This window comes from Muscardinus avellanarius (assembly GCF_963383645.1).
Source record: "Muscardinus avellanarius genome assembly, chromosome: X".
NCBI lineage: Eukaryota > Metazoa > Chordata > Mammalia > Rodentia > Gliridae > Muscardinus > Muscardinus avellanarius.
The window spans coordinates 49,941,339-49,964,267 of NC_137792.1; the positions used below are offsets into that span (position 1 = coordinate 49,941,339).

A 22,929-nucleotide genomic window follows, 5' to 3' on the forward strand; every position below is an offset into this window, starting at 1 on the left:
AAGTAGGGACAGATATTTTGTTTTCGGAAAAGATCCAGTTGAGATCCAGATAATTTTTTTTTGTAGTGGGGATTGAACTCAGGGGCGTTCGACCCCTGAGCTACTTTCCCAGCACTGTTTCATTCTTTTTGTGTGTGTGTGTGTGGAACTAGGGATGGAACCCAGGGGCTTTCTACCTACGGGCTACACTCCCAGACCTATTTTTTATATTTTTTATTTGGAAACAGGGTCTCACTAAGTTGTCAAGAGCCTCACTAAGCAGCTGAGGCTGGGTTCAAACCTGTGAAATCCTTCTGTCTCAGCCTTCCAAATACTGGGATTACAAGCATGGGCCACCACGCCCAGCCCTATTTTATTCTTATTTTGAAACAGAATCTCACTAGACTGATGAGAGTCACCTGTGATCCTCCTGTCTCAACCTCTACAGAACTGGGATTGCAGGAGTCACCACATCTGAATGAAGGCCCAGTTTTTGCCCATTCTTTGAGCCATGCACTTAGGTCTTTGGGGTTGACATCCTTTTTCTTAAGAGTCTTAAAATCCTTGAATCCTGGTGGCATCATTATTATCCTATGTTAGTAGCACTGGGCTCCAACTCTCATTCCTAAAAATACCTTTATCTTCATAGCTGGGTGTGATGGTGCATGCCTGTCATCCTGGTACTTGGGAGGCTGAGACAGGAAGATAGCAGGTTCAAGGGCAGCCTCAGCAACTTAGTGAGGCCCTCTGCAATTTAGTGAGAACCTGTCTCAAAATTAAAAAAAAAAATAATGCAGCAATGGGAGTGTAGGTCAGAGGTAGAATTCCCCTGGGTTCAATCCCCGGTAGAAAAAAAATCCTTTAACTTCAAGGGGCACACCATTTTAGATATGTATTTGATTACTTAATTAGGTTGCTAAAAAGCTGTTGTGGGATTTGCAGAAGCAAAAAGCAAACTTGGAGTTACATTGTCAGGAAAATCTATTAGCGCGTGTACCTTTTAGGAAAACTGGAAAATAAATCATTCATCATTTCTTGCTTCTATAATTGAAGTTAGTCTCTTCTTTCCCAGGAACTTATAAGGTGCAGGTTCTCAGTGGCCAAAAAATGACAGTGTTGCTACAGATGGCCACTTAGAGTCTGGAAGTCATGCTAATTGAGACAAGGTCAGAAGGTATCTTCTTTTGAAATTCTATTTCCTGGGCAAGATATCTTAGTCCAGGATATTAATGTGAATGCAGCAAAAGGGAAACAGAATGGTTTTAGAGAAATAATCAATAAGACTTGTTTATTACTCAATTATAAGGTATATGAGAGAAGGATTACTACAGATTTGGACATCGAGAAGTGGGATTAGCCCAGGATGAATTGTAGCAGCCCTAATGCTGACCATTTGTAATCTGGACACTTCCAGAGACAGGAAAGTGGTTATGTAACATGCTTCCCAAATAATTGTGCAAGAGTTCTGATCGTGAGAAATTGGTCTTGGTGTTACCTCTCTGGAATACATGAAACTCACCTAATTCTTTTTCAGTTCAAGAGCTTCACAATTATCTACTCTAAAAGTTAAGAATTGTTCAGCCATTCCTTAGGATAGAAGAGCATGCTAGGGTTCCTTCACTGCCTGGTCTGTTTCTTCAGAACTCAGTAAACTCGCCCCCACTTAGACTGTCCAGGGCCGTGCGGAGCAGGACGATCATTCTTCATGTGCAGCTGGAGATTGCATTAGCTTTGTTCTGGCCACGCCACGCTGTTGACTCACACGGAGCTTCCTGTCAAGTGAACTGAGTTTTCCTCTGTGCTTTTGCTAAGCTATCTATTCTCCAGGCTGTTTTTGTGCTATGGCTGTTTTGTTTAAATCCAGGAACAGTATCTTGTATTATTGCCTTTAAATTTCATCTCTGTTTTTTTGCAATTGGGTAATTTTTCCAGTCTGTCAAGAAGACTTTGAACACTGATTATGTTGTCTAGGTGCTGTGAGAAGGAGCATGGGATATAAGTCTTAGTTTGGGGAGCATGTCAATGAGACTCCTCCCTTCAAGCCAGGGCCTGCTTTTGTTGGGGAAACTGCCCGTCACCCCTCCTTCTTTCCAGAGCTCTGACCAGTAGGGAACTGACAAGAAGCACAAGACAAGGCAGAAGGGGGGGGGGAGTAGCTGTTCTGCCACTGAATAAAGCTGATTTTGAGAAAGCCACTTGGGCTGGAAGCCAAAGCAAGGCTTCCTATTCTTTCTGATGAAACCTATTCCAGTTTAGGAATTGATATGTGAGGAGATCAATGATCAAGAAAATGGTGAGGGCTGAAGATATAGCTCAGTGGTAGAGTGCTTGCTTAATGTGCAGTGAGGTCCTGAGTTTGATCCCTGGCACCACAAAAAAAAAGAAAGAAAAAAAAAAGAGTTGAGATGATAGTTATTCATCTGCAAAGTATAGTAGCCAGAAAGCCAGTGACTAGGCAACCAGACCCAGGCATGATCAAGGAACACAGACAAGTGACAAGCCAAATCAGAGCAAACTATTTCCAAAGAAATACCTTACTCTTCAGGACCTGAACATTGTGTTTTAGATGAGCTCTACTCACAGATGTTTGTAAGGATGGAAAAAAAAAACCTTGTCTTCATGGGAAAAAGCCTGAAAAGCCTCTCTACACTTCTTTGTTAGAACAAAAACACCACTTCTTCAGAACCTGAGCATGACCAGAGAAGCAAGGCAGGGACCTGTTTCCTCAGCAGGCCAAATGCTTTGGTGACAAACTCTCTAAAAGGCATCCATAAGTAGTCACTAAAGATGACCCATTCATATTTGACTACCAGTACTGCAGAAAGACAATGGAGATGTGTCCCTGTTCCCCAATACTGGAGGGGCTTTCATTTTCAACTCCTATTTGAGGGATTGCTTTCGGCCTGCTGGAGACCTCTTTGCTTGTATGCGAGGAAGTTGAAGTATCTAAGAATTTGCATACTCCACCCTTAATTAGGGGACAGAATAGACAAGGTTCCCAGAGTACTGAGCTTAATTGGTGCCCAGGGAATGAGGGATGGAGTAGATGAGGTGAGAGGGTTGATGTCAGGGAGTGGGAGATTCATACACAGTTTGGAGGCTAAATTATTTTGACATTTTCTGAGTGAGAGAGGAATGCAGTGGAGGATTCTGATCATAGAAATGCCATAATTTGTAGTGAATTACAACAGGATCACTCTGGCAGTTACACTGACCATAGAGAGAACAGGTCAGGGGCTACTGCAGCGATCCAGATGATAGGCAGGGAGTGTGAGGGATGATATGTTTTGAAGGGGGATCCAAACCACCTCAAGGGCTACATTCTGGAAAAATATCTTGCAAATAGTATGGACTCATTTTTTAAAAGTTGCTTTTACTTTGGAATTACTGGATTTACACTTCATTTCACTCAGGCTTGTAAATGTGATAAGAAAAAGGGGACTGAAGGAATCATGAAAAATGAGCACCAACATTTGAGAGGAGTAAAAGTAGACCAGGGTAGAGGACGATACATAGGTGGTTTGCTTCTTTAGCTCATAATATGTTCAATCTTCTTTTGGGGTGTGTGGTTCTGAGGATAGAACCCAGGGGTGTTCTACCTCTGAGCTGTACTCCTAGCCCTATTTTTAAAATTTTGAAACAGTCTCACTAAATTGTTGAAGGCCTTGCTAAGTCGCTGAGGCTGGCCTGGAACCTGTTATCCTCCTGTCTCAGCCTCCCAAATACTGGGATTATAGGGGTATGCCACCATGCCTGACTTTGTTTAACCTTTTTTTTTGGTGGCACTGGGGATTGAATTCAGGGGCACTCTACCTTCAAACTACACCCCCAGCCCTATTTTTAGTCTTTTTGTTTTTTGAAATAAGGTCTCACTGAGTTGTGAAGGGCCTCGCTAAGTAGCTGAGGCTGTCTGAGAACTCTGATCCTCTGGTCTCCACCTCCCAAATGCTGGAATTACAAGCGTGCACCACCACGCCCGGCTTTGTTTAACCTTTTGATGAACATTTTGTTTCTTTCTGATTTTAAGCCACTATAAAATAACATCCATTGTGCACATATTTAATTTTTGATAATCTCATGGGCAAGGATACTTTATTTTTTTGTGTATGTGGTACTGGAGATTGGACCCAGAGACATTCTTCCTATGAGCTACACTCCCACCCCTTTTTTGTTATTGTTCGAAGCAGGGCTAGGTTTTTGAAAGTCTCACTAAATTGCTGAGGCTGTCCTTGAAACTGCAATCTTCCTTTCTTAACCTCCCAAATTGTGGAATTACAGGCTGTGCACCTTGCCCAGCCCTCATGTTTAATTAGCAATTTCGGAATATATTTCAGGGCAATTTCTATTTTTTCTATGAAATGCTTATTTATGTCCTTTGTCTCTGTTTTTTTTCTTAGATCATTTACATTTGTCTTAGGGTTTCGTAGAAGCTTTTTATGTGATTTTTTAAAGGTACAGTTCTCCATATAGATATTTTTGAGATTTTAGAAATTAACCTGTTCCTTTAGACTTTTTGTGTTTTGTTTGGTATCTCCCAATTAAACTAATATAATAAACAAAAGATTGTAAGAAAATATTTTCATAATCTTGGAGTAGGAAAGGCCTCCAAATGTAGGGGTGGGGCCTCCCCCCACTTCAGTCAGGCTGGATGGGCCAGAAGCATGCTGGGAAACTTTGCCTGGGATGGCTCCAGATCTGCCGACTGGCTCTGTAGCTCAGGGCGGGTGTTGGAGTGGAAATAGGGATCAAAGTTGGTTTCCTTCCCTTGTGGAGCAGCCCCTCTTGTTTACTTGTCTGTCTCCCTCTCAAAGCTGTCAGCCCTGAGCATAGGGGTTACAGCGCACTGGCTCAACACCGTCATCTCCCCACTGCTCAAAGTGGGCAACATCAAAGTCGGGGTTCCTTCCCTTGTGGATCATGTCCAGTGCCTGAAAACACACTTTCTTCCTGCCAAGTAGGGCCTCATAAGAACGTCCCAGTGACCCGCAAAGTGTGTGGGTGAAGACCTTCCCATCCTCCCTTGCGGGCCCTGGACTTCCCTGGGTTACAACATCTATCATGCTCTATTGTGATCTGTAGCCCCAGTACTTCACAAAGCCTTTCACTGGACACTTTTTTCCAAGTAATTCAGCTTATTCTGTTTTCTCCGGGGATAGGAATGTTACCTCAATTCATGTAAGATAAAGTCCTGACTATTACTAAATGGTGGCAACAGCAAAATGACAGCAAGGCTGCTTTCTGGTCCCCTGGCACACATCTTTTTTTGTAGTTATTTCAGTTCATCGCCGCTGGGTCATGACTTCCTATTTCACAACAAGTGAGTCTGTTATGTTGTGGCTTTCAGTGCTGACAAGAAACCAGCGGTTTGGGGTCTTTGGCTATGTGAATGGTATAATTACAAATTAAAAATGGGGTTTAAGTAATAATTTAACCCTGCCTGAATTTGCACACTGAATGAGAATTTTAATAGCACCTTGCCAAAGGAAAGTACAGTCTTTAGTTTTATAGCCTCATATGGTGTCTTGTCAATATTACAAAGTAAATATACAAGAGGAATATTGTTGTCAGATAAACCTCAAGATAGATACCTGACTCAGAAAGTTTTTATATTTGAGCTCTTTTGAACTTTAAAGAATAGGCAACTCCCATGCTCTTGAAACTAGACAGAGAAAAATGCAAACTTTTTCAATTCATTGTAAAATGTTAGTATGATCCTGATACCAAGTTAGGTAAGACTACAATATTATAGAAAACTATAGACTAGTCTGCCGTAATATAGATATAAGAAATGAATTCCAGATGTGTTGTTTTTAAATGTAAAGGAAAGGAAATGAAGCTGGGCATGGTGGTATACTTCTGTCTTGCCAGTACTTGGGAGACTGAGACAAGAGGATCACAGGTTTTAGGCCAGCCTCAGCAACTTAGCAAGACCCTGTTTCCAAATAAAAAGGGCTGTGAATGGTAGCTAAGAGGTAGAATTCCCCTGAGTTAATTCCCAGTACCACAAAATAAAATAAAAAAGAAAGAAAAAGAAAAGAAAATGAAATATGATCTTTAGAAGAGAATGTTGTTGAATTTCTTGGGATGAGGGAAAACCTTTCTAAACATGACAGTAGAAGAAAAACTATAAACAGAAAGGTCAGTATTTTTTGCTATATTAAAATAAAACACACAGCCGGGCGTGGTGGCGCACGCTTGTAATCCCCGCGCTTGGGAGGCAGAGACAGGAGGATCACGCAGGTTGGAAGCCAGCCGCACGCGCTGGTTTAGGAGACCCTGTTTCCAAATAAAAAGTATAAAAAATAGGTCTAAGAGTGTAGCCCGGAGGTAGAAGGGCTTCCAGGAACCCCAGTACCACCAAAAAAAAAAAAACAAAAAAAAAACAAAAACAAAAACAGCCGGGTGTGGTGGCGCACGCTTGTAATCCCTGCACTTGGGAGGCTGAGACTGGAGGATCGCACAGGTTCAAAGCCAGCCTCAGCTACTTAATGAGGCTCTCAGCAACTTAGTGAGACACTGTTTCAAAATAAAATATAAAATAGGTCTGGGAGGATAGCCTGGAGGTAGAAAACCCCTGAGTTCCACTCCTAGTACCACCAAAATAAATAAATAAATAAATAAATAAATAATAAATAATAAATAAAAATAAAACACATGTTCATTCATCTATTTATTCAGTCAGTCATTCACATGTATTTAGTGAGCATTTCCTATATGTTGAGTGCTGTCTTTGTTTATAATATAAACTTATAAAGTATGTGAAAAACTGTGAAAATTTTCTATCTTTTACCTTTATGAATCTCCTAATAATTAGGATAATTAAGATCAATATCACAATTGAAAAATGGGAAAGTACAGTAACAACAATTAACAAGAGGACATAACACATAGGAAATAACATCCGATCTTATTAGATAGCAAACACAAAGATAAGCAAGATACTCTTGTTTGCCCTATGTGACTGCCAGTGTTGAAAAAGAAGTTTCTAAAATTGATGGCAGAAATAATGAAGATTGCTGAGTATGTGCTTGTATAGCCCCCCTCCACAGAAAACACCAAAAGGAATGAAAAGAACCAAAATGTTTTGCACCGAGGCAAACCTGAGGTTAGTGCTAGTACACAGAATCAAAAGTGAGACTGGTTGGTGATGTCGTGTCTGGGCATATTTGTTGATATGTTTTGGACCAGTGCTCATGGATTCATTCAACAAATATGTTCTGAACTTTGGCTTGTGTTCTTGGGAGGAAAGGAAGGGTATTTGGGTCAGCAGTGAAGAAGCCACGGGAGTTTGTCTGGAATTGTAAACAATGCTGGATTCTTCTTTCTAGTAGATGTGCTTTGAATCAAGAAAGTAACAAACCCAGTTTGAAAATGAGAACATTCTTTTTCTCTTCAGGTACCAGGGGTTAAGTCAGCTGGAGCCCTAGATTCTCCCGTGCTGAGACCAGAGCTTAAGTAAACACTGGTCCCCATGGTCTCCTGGGCAGAGTGGTTTCTGTTGATTCATGGTTATATGTTGATCAGAGGCTCGGGGATGGTTTGGGCAACTTCTCCAGCCAGAGTAGTACTTAGAACTGATGTACTACCCCATAAAAATCCATTTGGCTCTTGGCTGACTGCTAGTGGGTGCTGATACCCTTTTTAGGATGTCCTGCACCTTCATTTATTCTCTCTTTACTCCCTCCCCCACTCGGGATTACATGTACCACTGAGCTGTTTTAAACACAGACTTTTAAACCTGCTCTCCCTTAGCCCTGGTTGATTCAAATTATTTTCTGGGGAACCTCAGTTCCTCTCTGGTGCCTCTGAGCCCTCTGACCCAGTCAGTGAATGACAGCTTCTCCCCATGGCTCTCAGTGTGTAGTTAGGAACAAGGCTGAGATAGATGATCTCAGTTGGAAGCCACCTCTGCCAAGCTTGTACACTTCAGACAGTTGTTTGACCTCTTTGCATATGTGTAGAATAGTATAAAAAGTGTTAGGATATGAATGATATGAATTATTCCCCCTGCTGCACTTGGAACAATTCTAGAACATGCATGTTAACTACTATTATCACTCTGCATATCTGGAGGGATCTGTGTTGCTCCATTCTTTTGGTTACTTTGTGGTATCTTTTCATGGATGTGAGGATAGTCCTTTTTCTTTGTGGTAAAGTAAACATAATTTTAACCATTTGCCAGTATGTGGTCCTATGACATTAATCATCTTTATAATGTTGCGTCAACGTTACTACTTATATTTAACACTCTGGCATGAGGGTGCTTAGACAAAGCTTAATTTCATGCCTTTTTGCAAGCACCTGTTTCTGGAGGTGCCTCCTCTCTACCATTTTTATGTGGTGAGCTCAGCTCTATCATCACTTCCTTCTTTGAATCTTCACCTAGACCTGATCATCAATTTTGTGTTTCCATTGTACTCCACACACCTAAGCTATCACAGAATTGACCAGAGTTTAAAGTAACTTTATTCCCAAGTTGGCTTTAGCTCATTGTTTCAACTCACTATTTTGCATTCTGATCCTGGTACCTAATGTATTGGTGACCTGCCCAGGTCTGTGACACCTGCAAATTTGATTAGCTGCTCTTAATCACCTCTGATATTCTGCCGCACAAGGAATAATGAGAAACTAGCCAGGATGTTCAGTGGCACTTAGTTTGACAATACACAAGGAAGGTCAAGTTCATGTCATGGAGCGTGGCTGTGCTTAAACACAGCTCTCTTGGTGCACTTATCTCTGCTGAACATTTCTCATCAGGATTCCTCTTCCCAAGGCCCACCACACTGTAGAGATACAGGACTTTTCTGCCTATGTTGACAAGCCATGGAAGTAGATCCTGTGGGCCAGGCCATCTCCAGGACAATCACAGGAAGTTATTCCATGTCTGGGACAAGTCCCAACTCTATCTGGCAGGGAGCAGAAGGTTACAGGCCATCAGGCTGAAGGGTCACCAGCAATCCCAGGGCTAGTGGCGCTGAGCCAGGATAGAGAGGAGCAATGTAACCTGCTCCTGGAAATTCCCACCCCCTGCCCTTGGGTTCCATGGCCTTTGTGGCAAGGAAGCAGAAGGTGGAGAGAAAGGGCCCTCTGGAGTGAAGCTCAGCAGAAAAGAGAATGTTAACCAGAATTCAATTTCTTCAATGATTTCCAATTCAGCAACTCCATAAACACAGTATGAACTTCCTGAGTGCATTGACGGTGTAGCCCCTGGAAAGAGAATGGGATCTCAGCTTCGAGGAGCAGGTCTTGGGAAGTTACCAAAAATCTCCAAGTTGTTACCAAATGCTTTCTTTCATTTCATGTTCTGGGACCACATCCAAGACTCTTGGAGGCCTTACAAATGGCAGTTAGTAATTGAGTTGTTACGTTTCCTAAACACTAACTAGTATTTACTAAGTGTGTGTCATTAGCAACACAAGAACAAGAGAAACACAGTGGGGGAAACTTGTTCATAGTCAGAGGAACAGGGCTAAGGAAGGATGTAAAAGGAAATGAAAAGTCAGTAAATCAGACCAAAGCAAAGTCTTATTATTCCTCTTTCCTTTCTTTCCTCTGTGTCTTCTGGACTCCAAAGAAGAAGGTTTGCATTGAAGGGAAAGAAATATTCCACTTTGGAATTAATAAATAGCTAAATCTGGGGAAACAGCTTGATAAAACAATCTTTGTTGAAAATGATTTATCACACGACTTTAAGGGTAACTTGTTCTGTTTTCCTTCAAATCCTTCCCAGTAAACTTCAGAACAGGGCAGCAGTGACCAGCCTGCAAACCTTCCTAGTAAAGATGTAAGCTATCTTGAAGAGTCACCAAGCAACTTGAATGGGCATGCACCCTCTTCCCACTGCACCTTTCTTTTCTCTCTACTTTAATTACAATTCATTTGGAAAAAAATATTCTTAACACTGAATGGAGGTCCTTGAGACTCAGGATCAGATTGCTGCCACTCAGTGAGGGCCCCTTCATTTGTCTGGATGCCAGTTTGTTTTCTGGAAAATTAGGGTAGTAGCTGTCTTGAGTACTTCACAAGATTATAAATGTAAGTTGATCAACTTAGAAGAGAAAAAAGGGCATCAGTGAAAGTTCATTTGCACTTGTTCCATGCAAGGGACTCTGAGTCCTTGATAATATATTATATAATATTACCTGCCAATTGCAAACCAGAAGCCTGTGATTCAACACGGACCCTTTCCTCTCTCTGATGGCCCATGTGCAGTTGGTGTGACTCAGTCCCTTCAATTCTACCCTCAACTTGTCTTCCATCATCTGGCCAATGCCATATCTCTGGTTTCATTCTCTGTCACTCCAGCCCTCCTTACAGATTCAAATTCATCCATGTATTACACTCTATGATAGTACTTTGCCTAGAACTTGGCTTACTGAACCACTGTGAGCATTGCTGTACCCCCTGTACACATCCCAGGGCTTGTCCCACTCCAGACATTTGATAAACATCTTTTCACTAGAATGAGTCCATTTACATTTAAAGCAATTATAGATGCATTGGGTTGAAATCAAGCATCTTATTTTATGCTTTTTATTTTTTCCCAGATTTTCTAGATTTCTTTTCATTCACTTTAAATTATTCTCTTGGATTAGCTGAGCGCAGTGATGCACACATGTAATACCAGTATTCTGAAGTCTGAGACAGGAGGATTGCAAGTTCAGGGCCAGTAGTACACAATAATAAAAAATAAAATAGGGCTGACACTATAACTCAGAGGTAGAACACCCCTGGATTCAATTACTGTCAACACACACACACACACACACACACACACACACACACACAATATTCCTCTTGGATTATCTTTCAATAAATTTATTATTTTGAAATCATTAGATTTGTAGGAAGTTGTAAAGAATATCTAAGAGCTGGGAATGGTGGCTTATGCCTGTAATCACAGTACTTGGGAGGCTAAGAAAGGAGTATCTAAGGTTTGAGGTCAGCCTTAGGATTTACCATGACCCTGTTTCAAAAAAAATAGGGGCATGTAGCTCAGAGGTAGAACACCCCTGGTTCAATCCCCAGTACCACAATGCATAGTCTCATGGACCAACCAATGGCATTGATACCATCCAAGAGCTACTGTAGGTGTCACCTGTTGTATGTGTCTTTATGTATACATGTGTACATGTGTGTAGCTCTGTGCAAGACTGCTAAAGTTACTTTAGGGACTAAGGCAGCCTAAGGTTCCAGGAAGAGTTGGAGATCAGTTTATGTTTGTTGTGTGTGTCTTGGTTTCTAGGATTCCTGTGTTCTGCCTCTAACTCCAGATGTTCCCAAACTAGTTCCACTTTCAACTTTGCACCTCTCTCCTTATGCCATTGTGAGGAACTCTCCAACAGGCCAATTCACACACAACTTGAAAGCCTTTCAGAGTTGGTCCAGGTAGGTTCTTAGCAACATTCTTTCTCATCTAATATGAGGCATCTCCTGCAGGCTGGCCAATGCAGTCACTGTAAAAGCAGTGCAGAAGGAGACCAGCACCTGTAAGCAATCAGAACAATAAGAATCTGAGCACGAAAATCCTGGATTTCTAGATGCCTTTGGCTGGGACAGTATGTAGCACATCCATGGGTTGGAAGGGGAAGAGGCCCACATAGTTCCCTCTGGCAGGTTAAGTAAAAATCTGCTGTTGCTGAGATGACAGCAGTATTGAAGGATCAAGACCAAGTGCTGCAAATGCAGAGAGCTGTCTGTTTTGCTCCCTCCGCCTGAGTTGGCCATGGAGGCAGGTTGCTGACCCATCCTGTGCACATGCAAAGGAAATGATTTCATAGCTTAGGGATTTCACCACTGCAGAGGGGGCAGGGGGCCAATTCTGTTGAAACAAAGGGACAGTAATCACTCTTGCCAGAAAAACAGTTTAAATCAGAAGTGTCTCTTTACAACCTCAGAGACTTTCAGGATGTTTCTCAGTTCATTTCAGTGTCTTTCAACAATGGATACAATCCAGATGGGCCTCTTCAATTTTATTGGAGTGAATTCTGGAGCCAAAGAAGTGAAACTTGCTATAACCCAGCCAGGTTTATTTTGCTATGCAAGTACAATTGAGTGCAGGAATAAAGCACTTAAATCTCAGCCTTTATTCTTACTAACTGGTAAGTGCTCACCTTAGGTATGCAGTGGCCATTCGTTCTCAGAGTCCAGCTTAAGCGCGGACAACATGCTACATTGCCTGCATAGAGCATTTACTAGTTTCAAGTTGAAAATCTACTACTAAGCCTTGCCTGACAGTCCAAGTTCCAGCTTAATTATCATGCCTATCTGGTTCACCATTATATTCCCAGATCCTAGTGCATAAATATGTGATAAGTAAATCCTGGAGATTAGGTTTATTATAAACCCACAAAACTAGCCGTGTTTCTCAGGAGTAGTGTTTTAAACTTAGGTCTGTGATGCCATGAAATCACGTGTGGAATTCATTAATAAATATTTACTGAGCAACTATTCTGTGCCAGTCACTACCTAGGCCCAGAGAATAAAGCAACAATCAAAGCAGATAAGCTCACATGGTGTGTGTGTAGGGGCATCTGGGGAGGGAGGACAGACAAACTTCAAACAAGAAAGAACAACAACAAGTATCAAAAAGAGGACATGTAAGCCAGGCATGATGGCACACGCTTGTAATCCCCGCGCTTGGGAGGCTGAGACAGGAGGATCGCACAGGTTCGAAGCCAGCCTCAGCTACTTAGTGAGGTGCTCAGCAACTTAGTGAGACCCTGTTTCCAAATAAAAAATATAAGGTAGGTCTGGGAGTATAGCATGGAGGTAGAAAAGCTCCTGGTTTCTATACCCAGTAACACACACAAAAAAAGAGGACATGTACTCATGTATACACATGCATGTTTCTGATGGAAGAAGGTCCATGCATTTCATCGTGTTCTCTAAGGGGTTCATAGACCATAAAAGATGAAGAATTTACTTATGAAATAGTCTACCTTGGGACTGTGGTTCACAGAAAGGTGCATTCTACTTCTTTTAATAACACTTATATCCTGAGGTATAAGTTGCTGGTTTAAAAATGTTTCATGAAATTGCTTTTGATCCTTATCTATGCTAAGGCTCCAGCCAAACTGCTGTCCAGAATGCTCTTCTGGAGTATGCTTCCTCTTTTATCCCTCATCTGTTACTGATCACAGTCCAGTTAATTCTATCCTCTCTACATCTTCTTTTCACTTCTTCCCTTCTCATCCTTGGTCAGTAACCTTTATGCATCACAACATGCAGAGGTGTTTGTTTAACATACATATTTCTGAGCTGGGGATAGTGTATGCCTGTAATCTGAGTACTTGGAAGGCTTAGACAGGAGGATTGCAGGTTTAAGACCAGCTTCAGCGACTTAAAAAGATCCTCAGCAATCTAGTGAGTACCTGTTTTAAAACAAAAAGCAAAAAGGGTTGGGGTAGAATGCCCCTGGGTTTAATCCTTAATAACACACACACACACACACACACACACACACACACACAGAGTTATTTTATGCTTATACCATCATCTGTGTTATATTTGGATATCCTAATGGATGTTTTATCTTTTAGTTATAGCTCACATCTTCCTGCTTCTTGGCACTTAAGTAATATTTTTGGAAGCTGTATGTAAATATTATATTATTGAGTTTCTAGATTTTGTTGTCTTCCCTTAAAATGTGCTGAACTTTGTTTGCAAAGATAGTTCAATAACTTTTAGATCAATATGATCATTCAAATTCATCTTCTTAAGCTTTCTTAGGGCAGGTCTAGAGTAGCCTAGATTCCATGACTAGTATGACCCTATTTCTACTTTTGAGAATGGATGTAGAGAGAAGGATGTGCTCCAGGCCTCTCTCATGTGCTTGCAGATGGCTACCTTGTCTTTATATCTCTTCACACTGTCTTCCTTCTATGCAGCTCTGAGTCCCAATTTCTCCTTTTTATAAGAGCATCAGTCATTCTATTAGGGACCATGCAGACTCTATTTCCCAACAAGGTCAAATCATGAGATGCTGAGGGGTAGGACTTCAACATATAAATTTGAGAGGGGAACTAGAATTTAGCCTATAACAGGGAAATTCGGATTCAAGTCTTTGTCCAACTATCCTCTGTCTGCCATTACAAGGACCTATCTCAGACTTACAGGCACTTCACCTTTGTTACTCTGGTGTGTTAAGAGATAAACTAGGAGGTATTTGTAAACTGTGAAAGTAGCAAGTTTGGTTGTTAAGAGGGGAACAGTGCATAGCTTTCACATTCAGAAGGATAGATTTCAGTTATTCCTCTAACAATTCCATCAAAGCTAACAAGCCGCGACCTAGTCATACCTTCCCAAGGGAGTCCACTTTAGCCTCATTCAGTTTCTAAAAACAAACACTTGTTCACAAGGTTATAGAATGTGACAGGTTTTTGTTGTTGGAGATGGTACTGGCGGTATGGTAATGAGTCAGCCTTGTGGCTGTAACAGGAAAGGCTGATGGGAAATAGATTTTTGACTGGTCAGAGCTGGAAAAGCCCTCAATGTTCACCATCGATAGAGGGGATGTGGGCTTCGGAAGGGAAGAAACAGTTTCTCCAGGGTGAGTGACTTTACGTGCCCTGGGGGCCAACAACAATAACATTTGTTGTTTTATAAATTACTTTTTTTTTTTTGCGGTACTGGGAATTGAACCCAGGGCATTTTTACCTCCGAATTACACCCCCTGCCCTATTATTTTTATTCTTTATTTTGAAACAGGGTCTCACTAAGTTGCAGAGGGCCTCACTAAGTAGCTGAGGCTGGCCGCGAACCTAGATCTTCCCATCGCAGCCTCCCAAGTACTGAGATTACAAGTGTGTGCCCTGCTGAAATTACTTTCAAATTGATAATATTTTGCCATCTGTTTCTCATTGGTTCACCACAACACTACCACTTAAGTTGGTAAGTTACTCTCTCCATTTATTACAGACATCAGGACTGAGGTTTGCAGAAATCAAGTTGCCTGTTCAGGTTCACACAAAAAGGTGATTCAAAATTCAAATACAGGTCTCCTGGCTTCCAATCCAGCACCACCATCCCCTTTTGAACTTTCTTTCTTCTTTCTTTCTTTCTTCTTTCTTTCTTCTTTCTTTCTTTCTTTCTTTCTTTCTTTCTTTCTTTTTTTTTTTTTTTGGTGGTAGTCCTAGGGACTGAAACCAGGGGCATTCTGCTTCAGAACTACACCTCCAGCCTGTTTTTTATTCTTTATTTTGAAACAGGGTCTCACTAAGTCGTGAAGGGACTCATTAAGTTGCTGAAGCTGGCTTTAAACCCGTGATCCTCCTGTCTCAGCCTCCCGAGTACTGGGATTACAAGCATGTGCCACCACCACTCTCAGCTTGTACTCGGTTTTCTCCAAGCTGTAGTTGTGGCTACTTGTTTACATAGTGGTTCTGTTCTCTAGATCCACTTGATGCAGGCTTGTCTTCACTTCTGCCGTTAACTGTAGACAGCCCCCCTTTGCTTCATGCTAGACCTCGAGCATGGGCCTCTGCTTTCCTTCTTCAACCCAGCAGCTTACCAACTCCCTGAAAAACACTGCATCCTTTTTCCTTACATGTTCAGGCACATAGTAGGCACTCAGTAAATATTTGCTAAATGAATCTATGAACATGCCCTGTCCACAGGAATTGTTTATAGATCTTCTTTATCACAAAAGAAAACACAAACATTGAAAATCACATAAAACAATGTATGTCCTAATGAATTATTATTATTGGGTGAACAGCCTTTTAGCCAGGAACCATTTGGAAAAGAGAATGGTAGAAGTCCCTCCTTCTTAATTAACAACCTCTTCCTTTCCTCATAATTGACTACTGTCCTGACTTGTCTTCTTTGCATTTTGTTTTTATCAGTTAAATCAGCAGACACATTTAAAAATTTTGATATATAATATATATATATATATATATATATTTGAAATATCATGTAATCCATAAGTTGTACCCCTGTTCTTTCTTTCTTTCTTTCTTTCTTTCTTTCTTTCTTTCTTTCTTTCTTTCTTTCTTTCTTTCTTCTACCTCTTCTTATTCCTCCTTTTTAGGCAGTGGGGATTGAACCCAGGGGCATTTTCTACCTCTGAGCTATACCCCCTGACCTATATTTTATTCTTTATTTTGAAACCGGGTCTCACTGAGTTGCAGAGGGCCTCACTAAGCTGAGGTTGTCCGCGAACCGCAATCCTCAGGTCTCAGCCTCCTGAATGCTGGGATTACAAGTGTGCACCATCACACCTGGCTCATTATTTTATTTTTTATTTTGAAACAGGGTCTCACTAAAGTTACTGAAGAACCCCACTAAATTGCTGAGGCTGGACATGAACCCGTGATCCTCCTATTTTAGCCATTCAAGTACTCAAATTACAGGTGCACAACTCCACACCTGCCTCTTTTTAAAATTTTTACTTTACTGTATACATTATCATTATCATTTCTGCCACTTCACAGTTACTTTGTGACAAGAGCAACTAAAATCTACTTATTTAGCAAAACCCTCAATACAATAAAACTTTTAAACTTTTATTCTCATCTTGTTATATTTTTATTCTCTGACCTACATCACTCCATTTCCTCTTAAGCCTTACTCTTGTTTCATCATCTATGTGTATTTGACATTTACACAAATTACACCACACCTGACTTCCTTTTAATTTCTTTAGGAACCTCCATACAGCTTCTATAATGGTTGTACCAATTTACCTCCCCACCAACAGTGTTTAGAGGTTCCTTCTTCTCTTTACAATTGATAGCCTTCTGTTTGCTCTTATATTTTTTTGAGATTTTGTTGTTGTTTTGTTTCTCTGGTTTTTGTTTTTGGCGCTGGTGGATTGGGCCCAGGAACATTCTGCTTCCAAACTACACCTCCAGGCCAATTTTGCTGTTTTATTTTGAGACAGAATTTTACTAAGCTTCTGAGAGCCTTGCTAAGTGTCTGGAGCTGGTCTTGAACCTGTGATCCTCCTGTTTCAGCCTCCCAAGTACTGGAATTGCAGGCATGTACCATCCTGCCCAGCCCTCTCGTCTTTTGGACAATAGCCACCCTAACAGTTGTGAGGTGGTTTCTCATTGTGGTTTTAATTTACATTTCCTTGATGATTAGTGATGTTGAGCTTTTTTGTTGTCTTTTTTTATTTTTGTAGTACTGGGGATTGAACCTAGGGGCATTCTTGCTACATCTCCAATCCTGTTTTTTATTTTTTAATTTTGAAACAAGGTCTTGCTAGGTTGATGAGTATCGTGCAAAGTTGCTGAGGCTGGCTGCGAACCTGCAAGCCTCCTAGCTCAGCCTCCAAAGTACTGGAATTACAGGTGTGTGCCACCACACCCGGCTAATGTTGAACATTTTTCATATGCCCATTGTCCATTTGTATGTCTTCTTTGTGGAAATTTCTGTTCATGTCTTTTACCCATTTTTATTGGGTTGTTTGTTTTTCTTCTTCTTTTTTGGTGGTACTGGGGTTCCTGGAAGCCCTTCTACCTCCCGGCTACACTCCCAGACCTATTTTATATATATTTTTAAAATTTGGAAACAGGATGTCTTAAGCCAGTGTGGCTGGCTTCAAACCTGCGCGATCCTCCTGTCTCCGCCTCCCAAGCAACTGCTACTGAGTTGTAAGAGTTGTAAGAGTTACTTAAATTTTAGATATTATCATCTTTTCAGATATTGATTTGCAAAATTTTTTTGCAGGCCATAGGTTGCAATTTGATTTTGTTGTTCATCTCCTTTGCTGTGGAAAAGCTTTTTCATACTTACCCACTGAAGAAACGGCCTTTGACCTACTTAGCTTCAAGTAGGTCAAATGGGCCAAGAGCTCCAGGACACATTATTTCTGCTTTTGCATAATGATAGATCTTAGGTATATTTTAAAAACCTAAGGGAGGCTATGGTGGTGATCTTGCATTTTTGGCTCCATGGCTGTATTACATCCTATTCAAGTTATTCTGAGGCTGGCTATTTGTTTTCTTTTCTGCCTACACACCTGCCACCCAGCCCTGCTGAAGTACTTTCACAAAGCTTCGGTTTAGCTAGCACTTCTTCCTAGAAACCTCCCCAAAGCGCTGATCAGACAGAGATGTCTTTCTTGTGTGTTCCTATAGCATCTTGGTTTTTCCTTATCATAGCACTTATCTCACTGACTTCAGCTTCCCCCACTGCCCACAGAATTGTGAGTGGCAAGGCCTGTGGCTTGCTCAGTGTGGTGTCCCAGCTATCTACAGAGTGTCCAGCATAATAGTAGACTATTGACAGGTTTTTCAAAAGATTGAAAACACAAGCTTATCTCTACTGCTCTCCCTCTGGCGCTAAGAATAGTTAGTGTGAAACTTGCTTCTGTGCTTAGTTCGACATCCTCTTTTGGAACCTTTTTTTTGGGAAGTGCAGCAAAGTTCCTCTTCACATTTCCCCACCAGAGTGGCCTTTGGAAAGTTTGGGGTACCTCAGCCTACCCATGGCTGCTTTCCTCAGCAGGCACACATGACATTATCCCATCTGTTCTCTTCCCTAATTGATGCCAGAGCCTGTTCCCCACCTTCTGTGCTCCTGACCCCCTACAATACTCCAGCCCCTTCTCTGGTGTTTAGTGGTTTTTTTACTCGTTTTTGCAACAGGATCTTATTAAGTCATTCATTTATCTTTTTCTCCAACATCGTCCCCATGAGCATATAAACATGCTGTTATTTCTTCTGTCTTGAAAGCATGGACTTACTCATGTGGCCTTGTTCATCTCCTGAGGGGCAAGCCTCTTCTCAGAGCTTTATTGCCTGTAAAGGCAGAACCAAGCCAGGGGTCACCTGCTCCACCCCAACACGGTGTGACTGACCTCCTTAAGCTCAAGGTCCCTTGCCACGCATTGGAAGGGCTTTTGATTATGAGGCATACTTGCAGGTCTTTCATGACAATTAGCCTTCACTTTCATTTTTCCTTGCTTCTTTGGGTTCTCTGCCACCTCAGGTCTCATGTTGTAGAAGCAGGGAGAGACCTGACAGCACTCCAAATGATGGTTTTCCTTTTCCCCTGGTCTCTTGGTCAGGGCTGGTAGCCTTATAAAAGTGTCAGGCATAAATGAAGTTAGAGATACAAAAGACTTCCTGTCCCACTGGTCACCATGCCTTCTGGCGAACCCCACACTTCCTGCTGTCACACATGCCACTTCACAGGAGAGAAAACCACAAAGCTATAAATCTCTCCACTGGCATTTGCTAACTGCAACATGGAGAGTCTCCAATGGAGCAAAGTGCTCCTGCCAGCCACTGCCCTTCCCTAAGTTCAAGTTCCAACAGGGAGACACTATCTACATGCAGGCTGGCCCAGTGGCATGTGATGAGAAAGGAGCACCTAAATAGAAGACTAGAGGGAACTCAAAGAGGCTTCCTACTTCCTTCTCCAAGCTTGGTTGTGAATTAAATTTCTAGACTTCCCAATAGAGACCTTTCCTTAAAATCATACAATAAGCCAGGCGTGGTGGCGCCCACTTGCAATCCCAGCACTCAGGAGGCTGAGACTGGAGGATCACGGTTCACGGACAGCCTCAGCTACTTAGTGAGGCCCTCTCTAACTCAGTGAGACCCAGTTTCAAAATAAAGAATAAAAAAATAGGGGAGGGGGTGTAGCTCGGAGGTCGAATGCCGCTGGGTTCCATCCCCAGACCCGCAAAAAAAAAAAAATCATAAAGCAGACTTGATGGTGCCCTACTAGTCTCGTCATTAGGATTAGCTGACTTGCTTCTCCCCTGCTGGAGCAGTTAGTCTAGCAATTCCTTGGTGAATCTCCTCTGCAGGCTTGGCGCAAGCGCTGGTTTGTCCTCCGACGGGGACGCATGAGCGGCAACCCTGACGTCTTGGAGTACTATAGGAACAAGAACTCCAGCAAGCCTATTCGTGTGATAGATCTCAGCGAGTGTGCTGTGTGGAAGCATGTGGGCCCTGGCTTCGTTCGCAAGGAATTCCAGAATAATTTTGTCTTCATTGTCAAGACCACCTCCCGTACATTCTACCTGGTGGCCAAGACTGAGGAAGAAATGCAGGTGTGGGTGCACAGCATCAGTCAGGTCTGTAACCTTGGCCATCTGGAGGACAGTGCAGGTAAGAGAATTGGGGCTCCTGAGTTTTAAGGGATGATCCAGAGTGCTGTGCGCATATTGGAGAAAAATGGTACAAGGTGCCAAGCCTCCCTCCTTGAGAGTATTTTAGTGGCTAATTTATATTCAGATATGTTCCTACCAAATATAATGCATACCAAAAATGAATTTCACCTGGTTCTAAGATTCAGGTCCAAATATGGAAGGCACTGAGTACTGGAGGTCTCTGTTGGGAAAAAGTTATAAATTTGCTCTGAGCTACTTCTGGTCTGTAAGAACAATTGACCCAGGAGTAGGTACACACACACACACACACACACACACACACACACACACACACACAGAGCACACATTACCCTTCCCATGTAAAATACTAGGTATAACCTAGGGTTACAATTCACTTACCTTCACAGATGTGTTGTTGAGCCCTGGCATTATTGCATCATGCTCCAATCCTCAAAATATGGAAGTTTGAATCTGATTTCTTTTAACCTCTTAATCTAGTAGACAAAACCTTATTCCTAAATTTCGTGGTTTACAATTGCTTCACCATTTCAATATCTGCTGTTATTTTTCTCCATTTTCCATTGAACTATACACATATAACACTAGGTGGCGATGGACAGTCAGAGTTGCATCTTTCTCCGGAAAAGACACAGAAGAGTGTGTCACAATGAAGTCCATCCTGGCGAGAGTCTGACATCATGCAAACCGAGCAGAGCCTCCAAGACCAACTTGTCCACCAAATTTCCTACCTTCAACCCAAGCTAGATACATACACATGTATACTGTTATGATTCCAAAATATACCTGCAGGAAATATGTTCCAAAGACCCCTGCTGGGTTCCTAACACCTCAGATAGTACCAAACCCCATATATATATGTTTGTGTGTATGTACACATGTGTACCATTCTTGTGCATATGCACATACACATTGTTTCTATATTAACTAAGCAGGTATCCTATATTACAAATATAACCATAAAACTTTTGCAGTTGAAGGTGTAGTTTGAGGTATGGCAGCAAAACTGGCACAGATTTCTTTTCCTTCTTCACAATTTAATGGATAGATTTGTTCGTACTTCCAGTCTAGCAACCTCAACATATGTTTTTTTTTCTTTCTTTAAGTAAAAATCTTTCACCTTTTTATTTAAAGGAACCATTTTATGTCTTCTCTTTGGAATATCCAAGTTGCTAGCATCATGACCCTTGAGCCTTGGGGCCACTATTAAACAAAATAAGTATTAATTGAACACAAAGACTGTGATGCCACTTTGATAAATGAAAGGATGTTCAAGTGATTAATGAACAGGTAGTATATATAGTGTGTTTATGTTAGATAAAGGGATCTCATTTCTCAGGCAGCACAAAGTGTATGGTATAAGATTTCATCATATGGCTGAGAATGGCCCATGATTGGAAACTTATGAATTACTTTTGGAATTTTCCATTTAAGATTTTAAGATCAAAGTCGACTGCAGGTAACTGAAACTGCAGAAAATGAAACTGCAATAAGGAGGAACAAGTTTATAGCTTTTTGGCGTTGTCTCCAGCAACCACAGAGTACTCAATACATTGTGGGTAACCTAGCTAGGAGTTGCACTAAAATCCTTTTTCATATTTACTTGTCGTATCCCCCATACTGCTCTGTTGCACATGTACTAGTATTATGTCTACTTCGTAGATAAAGAAACTTGGAGAAAACAAGTAGTTAACTTGCCCACAGTGGCTAAGTAGTGGAGCGTGGATTTGAACCCAGGCAGTTTGAGAGTTTGAGGACAGCCTGAATCAGGAATCCTATCCTGCCAACTTGATTCAAAGGAGAAATAAAAGCAAGTTTTTGTTGGCCTTTTCTGATATGGAGTTCTCATTGGTTCCTAATCCAAATTCATCTTGAGGGTCATATTCTCAGGTGATAGAATGTTAGGCTGTTTCAGGAACATGGGCTCCTCCAGTCAGCAGGACAGCCTGTTTCTTTCCTTCCATTTACTTTTCTTAAAAAATATACTTTTATTGTCACAACATAATTATAGATCATAGTGAGGTTCAAAGTGATACAAACATGTATGCACATAGCACCAAGTACATATAAAGACCATTAACAAGATTATTTATATGTTTCCTCCGTTAAAATGTAAACCTCAGAAAGGGCAGAGTCTTTTTCTCTACTGCATCATCATGGTTCACATAGTTCTGGTCACATAGTAGATGCAATAGTAGGTATTTCATATATACACAAATAGACATAGCTTTATATCTGTGCATGTATACATACATGCATAAGTTCATATGTAAGTATGTACAGATAGACTGATTATGCATAAATACATATGTGCACACTTATGTATATTTTTCAAGCTGATAAACAATGATGCAGGGCTGCTGCTGAGGGCCATAAAGAAGCTGTGCATAGACTGTCTAACTGTAGATTTTGAGGCCAAGAATGCTTGGTTTTTTTACTCTTATAATTGATTCAACACTTCACTCCTGGAACATTGGCCTTCTTTCCCAGACATTGTTTATAGCTTGGGGAAATGGTCTCTTCCATCAGTACAAACACCAGCTGTGATTTGCATCTTCTATTTGGCTTCTTAGATGCTGTTAGAGAAATTGTGAGTGAGTGTTATAGCCATTCTTAAAACACTAACCTGGGAAATGATTTCTCCAGCAGATTCCATGGAGAGCCTCTCTCACATGCCCTCCTCCCTCCAGCCATCCCCTGCCAGCTTCTCCTTACCAAGAGATGTCCCAAACACTAATATTGTAGCCACTGAGGAAACCAGAAGTGAGTCAGAGTTGCTCTTTCTTCCTGATTATCTGGTTTTGTCCAACTGTGAGAGTGGAAGACTGCACCATGCCAGGTACGCATATGCCTGAGGGTCT

At 41.4% G+C, this 22,929-nt stretch overlaps 1 protein-coding gene across 3 annotated transcripts in view; it reads left to right on the plus strand.

Moving 5' to 3' along the window:
- The window catches only part of GAB3 (GRB2 associated binding protein 3), a gene marked incomplete at both ends in the record, with an annotated part of 64,405 nt that overhangs the window by 17,781 nt on the left and 23,695 nt on the right, over nucleotides 1-22,929 (plus strand). For 2 of the 3 annotated variants that reach the window (XM_080719465.1, XM_080719467.1), the window contains 2 exons: nucleotides 19,745-20,048; nucleotides 22,715-22,907. In XM_080719465.1, coding sequence (XP_080575591.1) covers nucleotides 19,745-20,048; nucleotides 22,715-22,907 — 497 coding nt within the window. The remainder of the gene's footprint in view (nucleotides 1-19,744; nucleotides 20,049-22,714; nucleotides 22,908-22,929) is intronic. The other variant, XM_080719466.1, reaches the window with a different exon arrangement.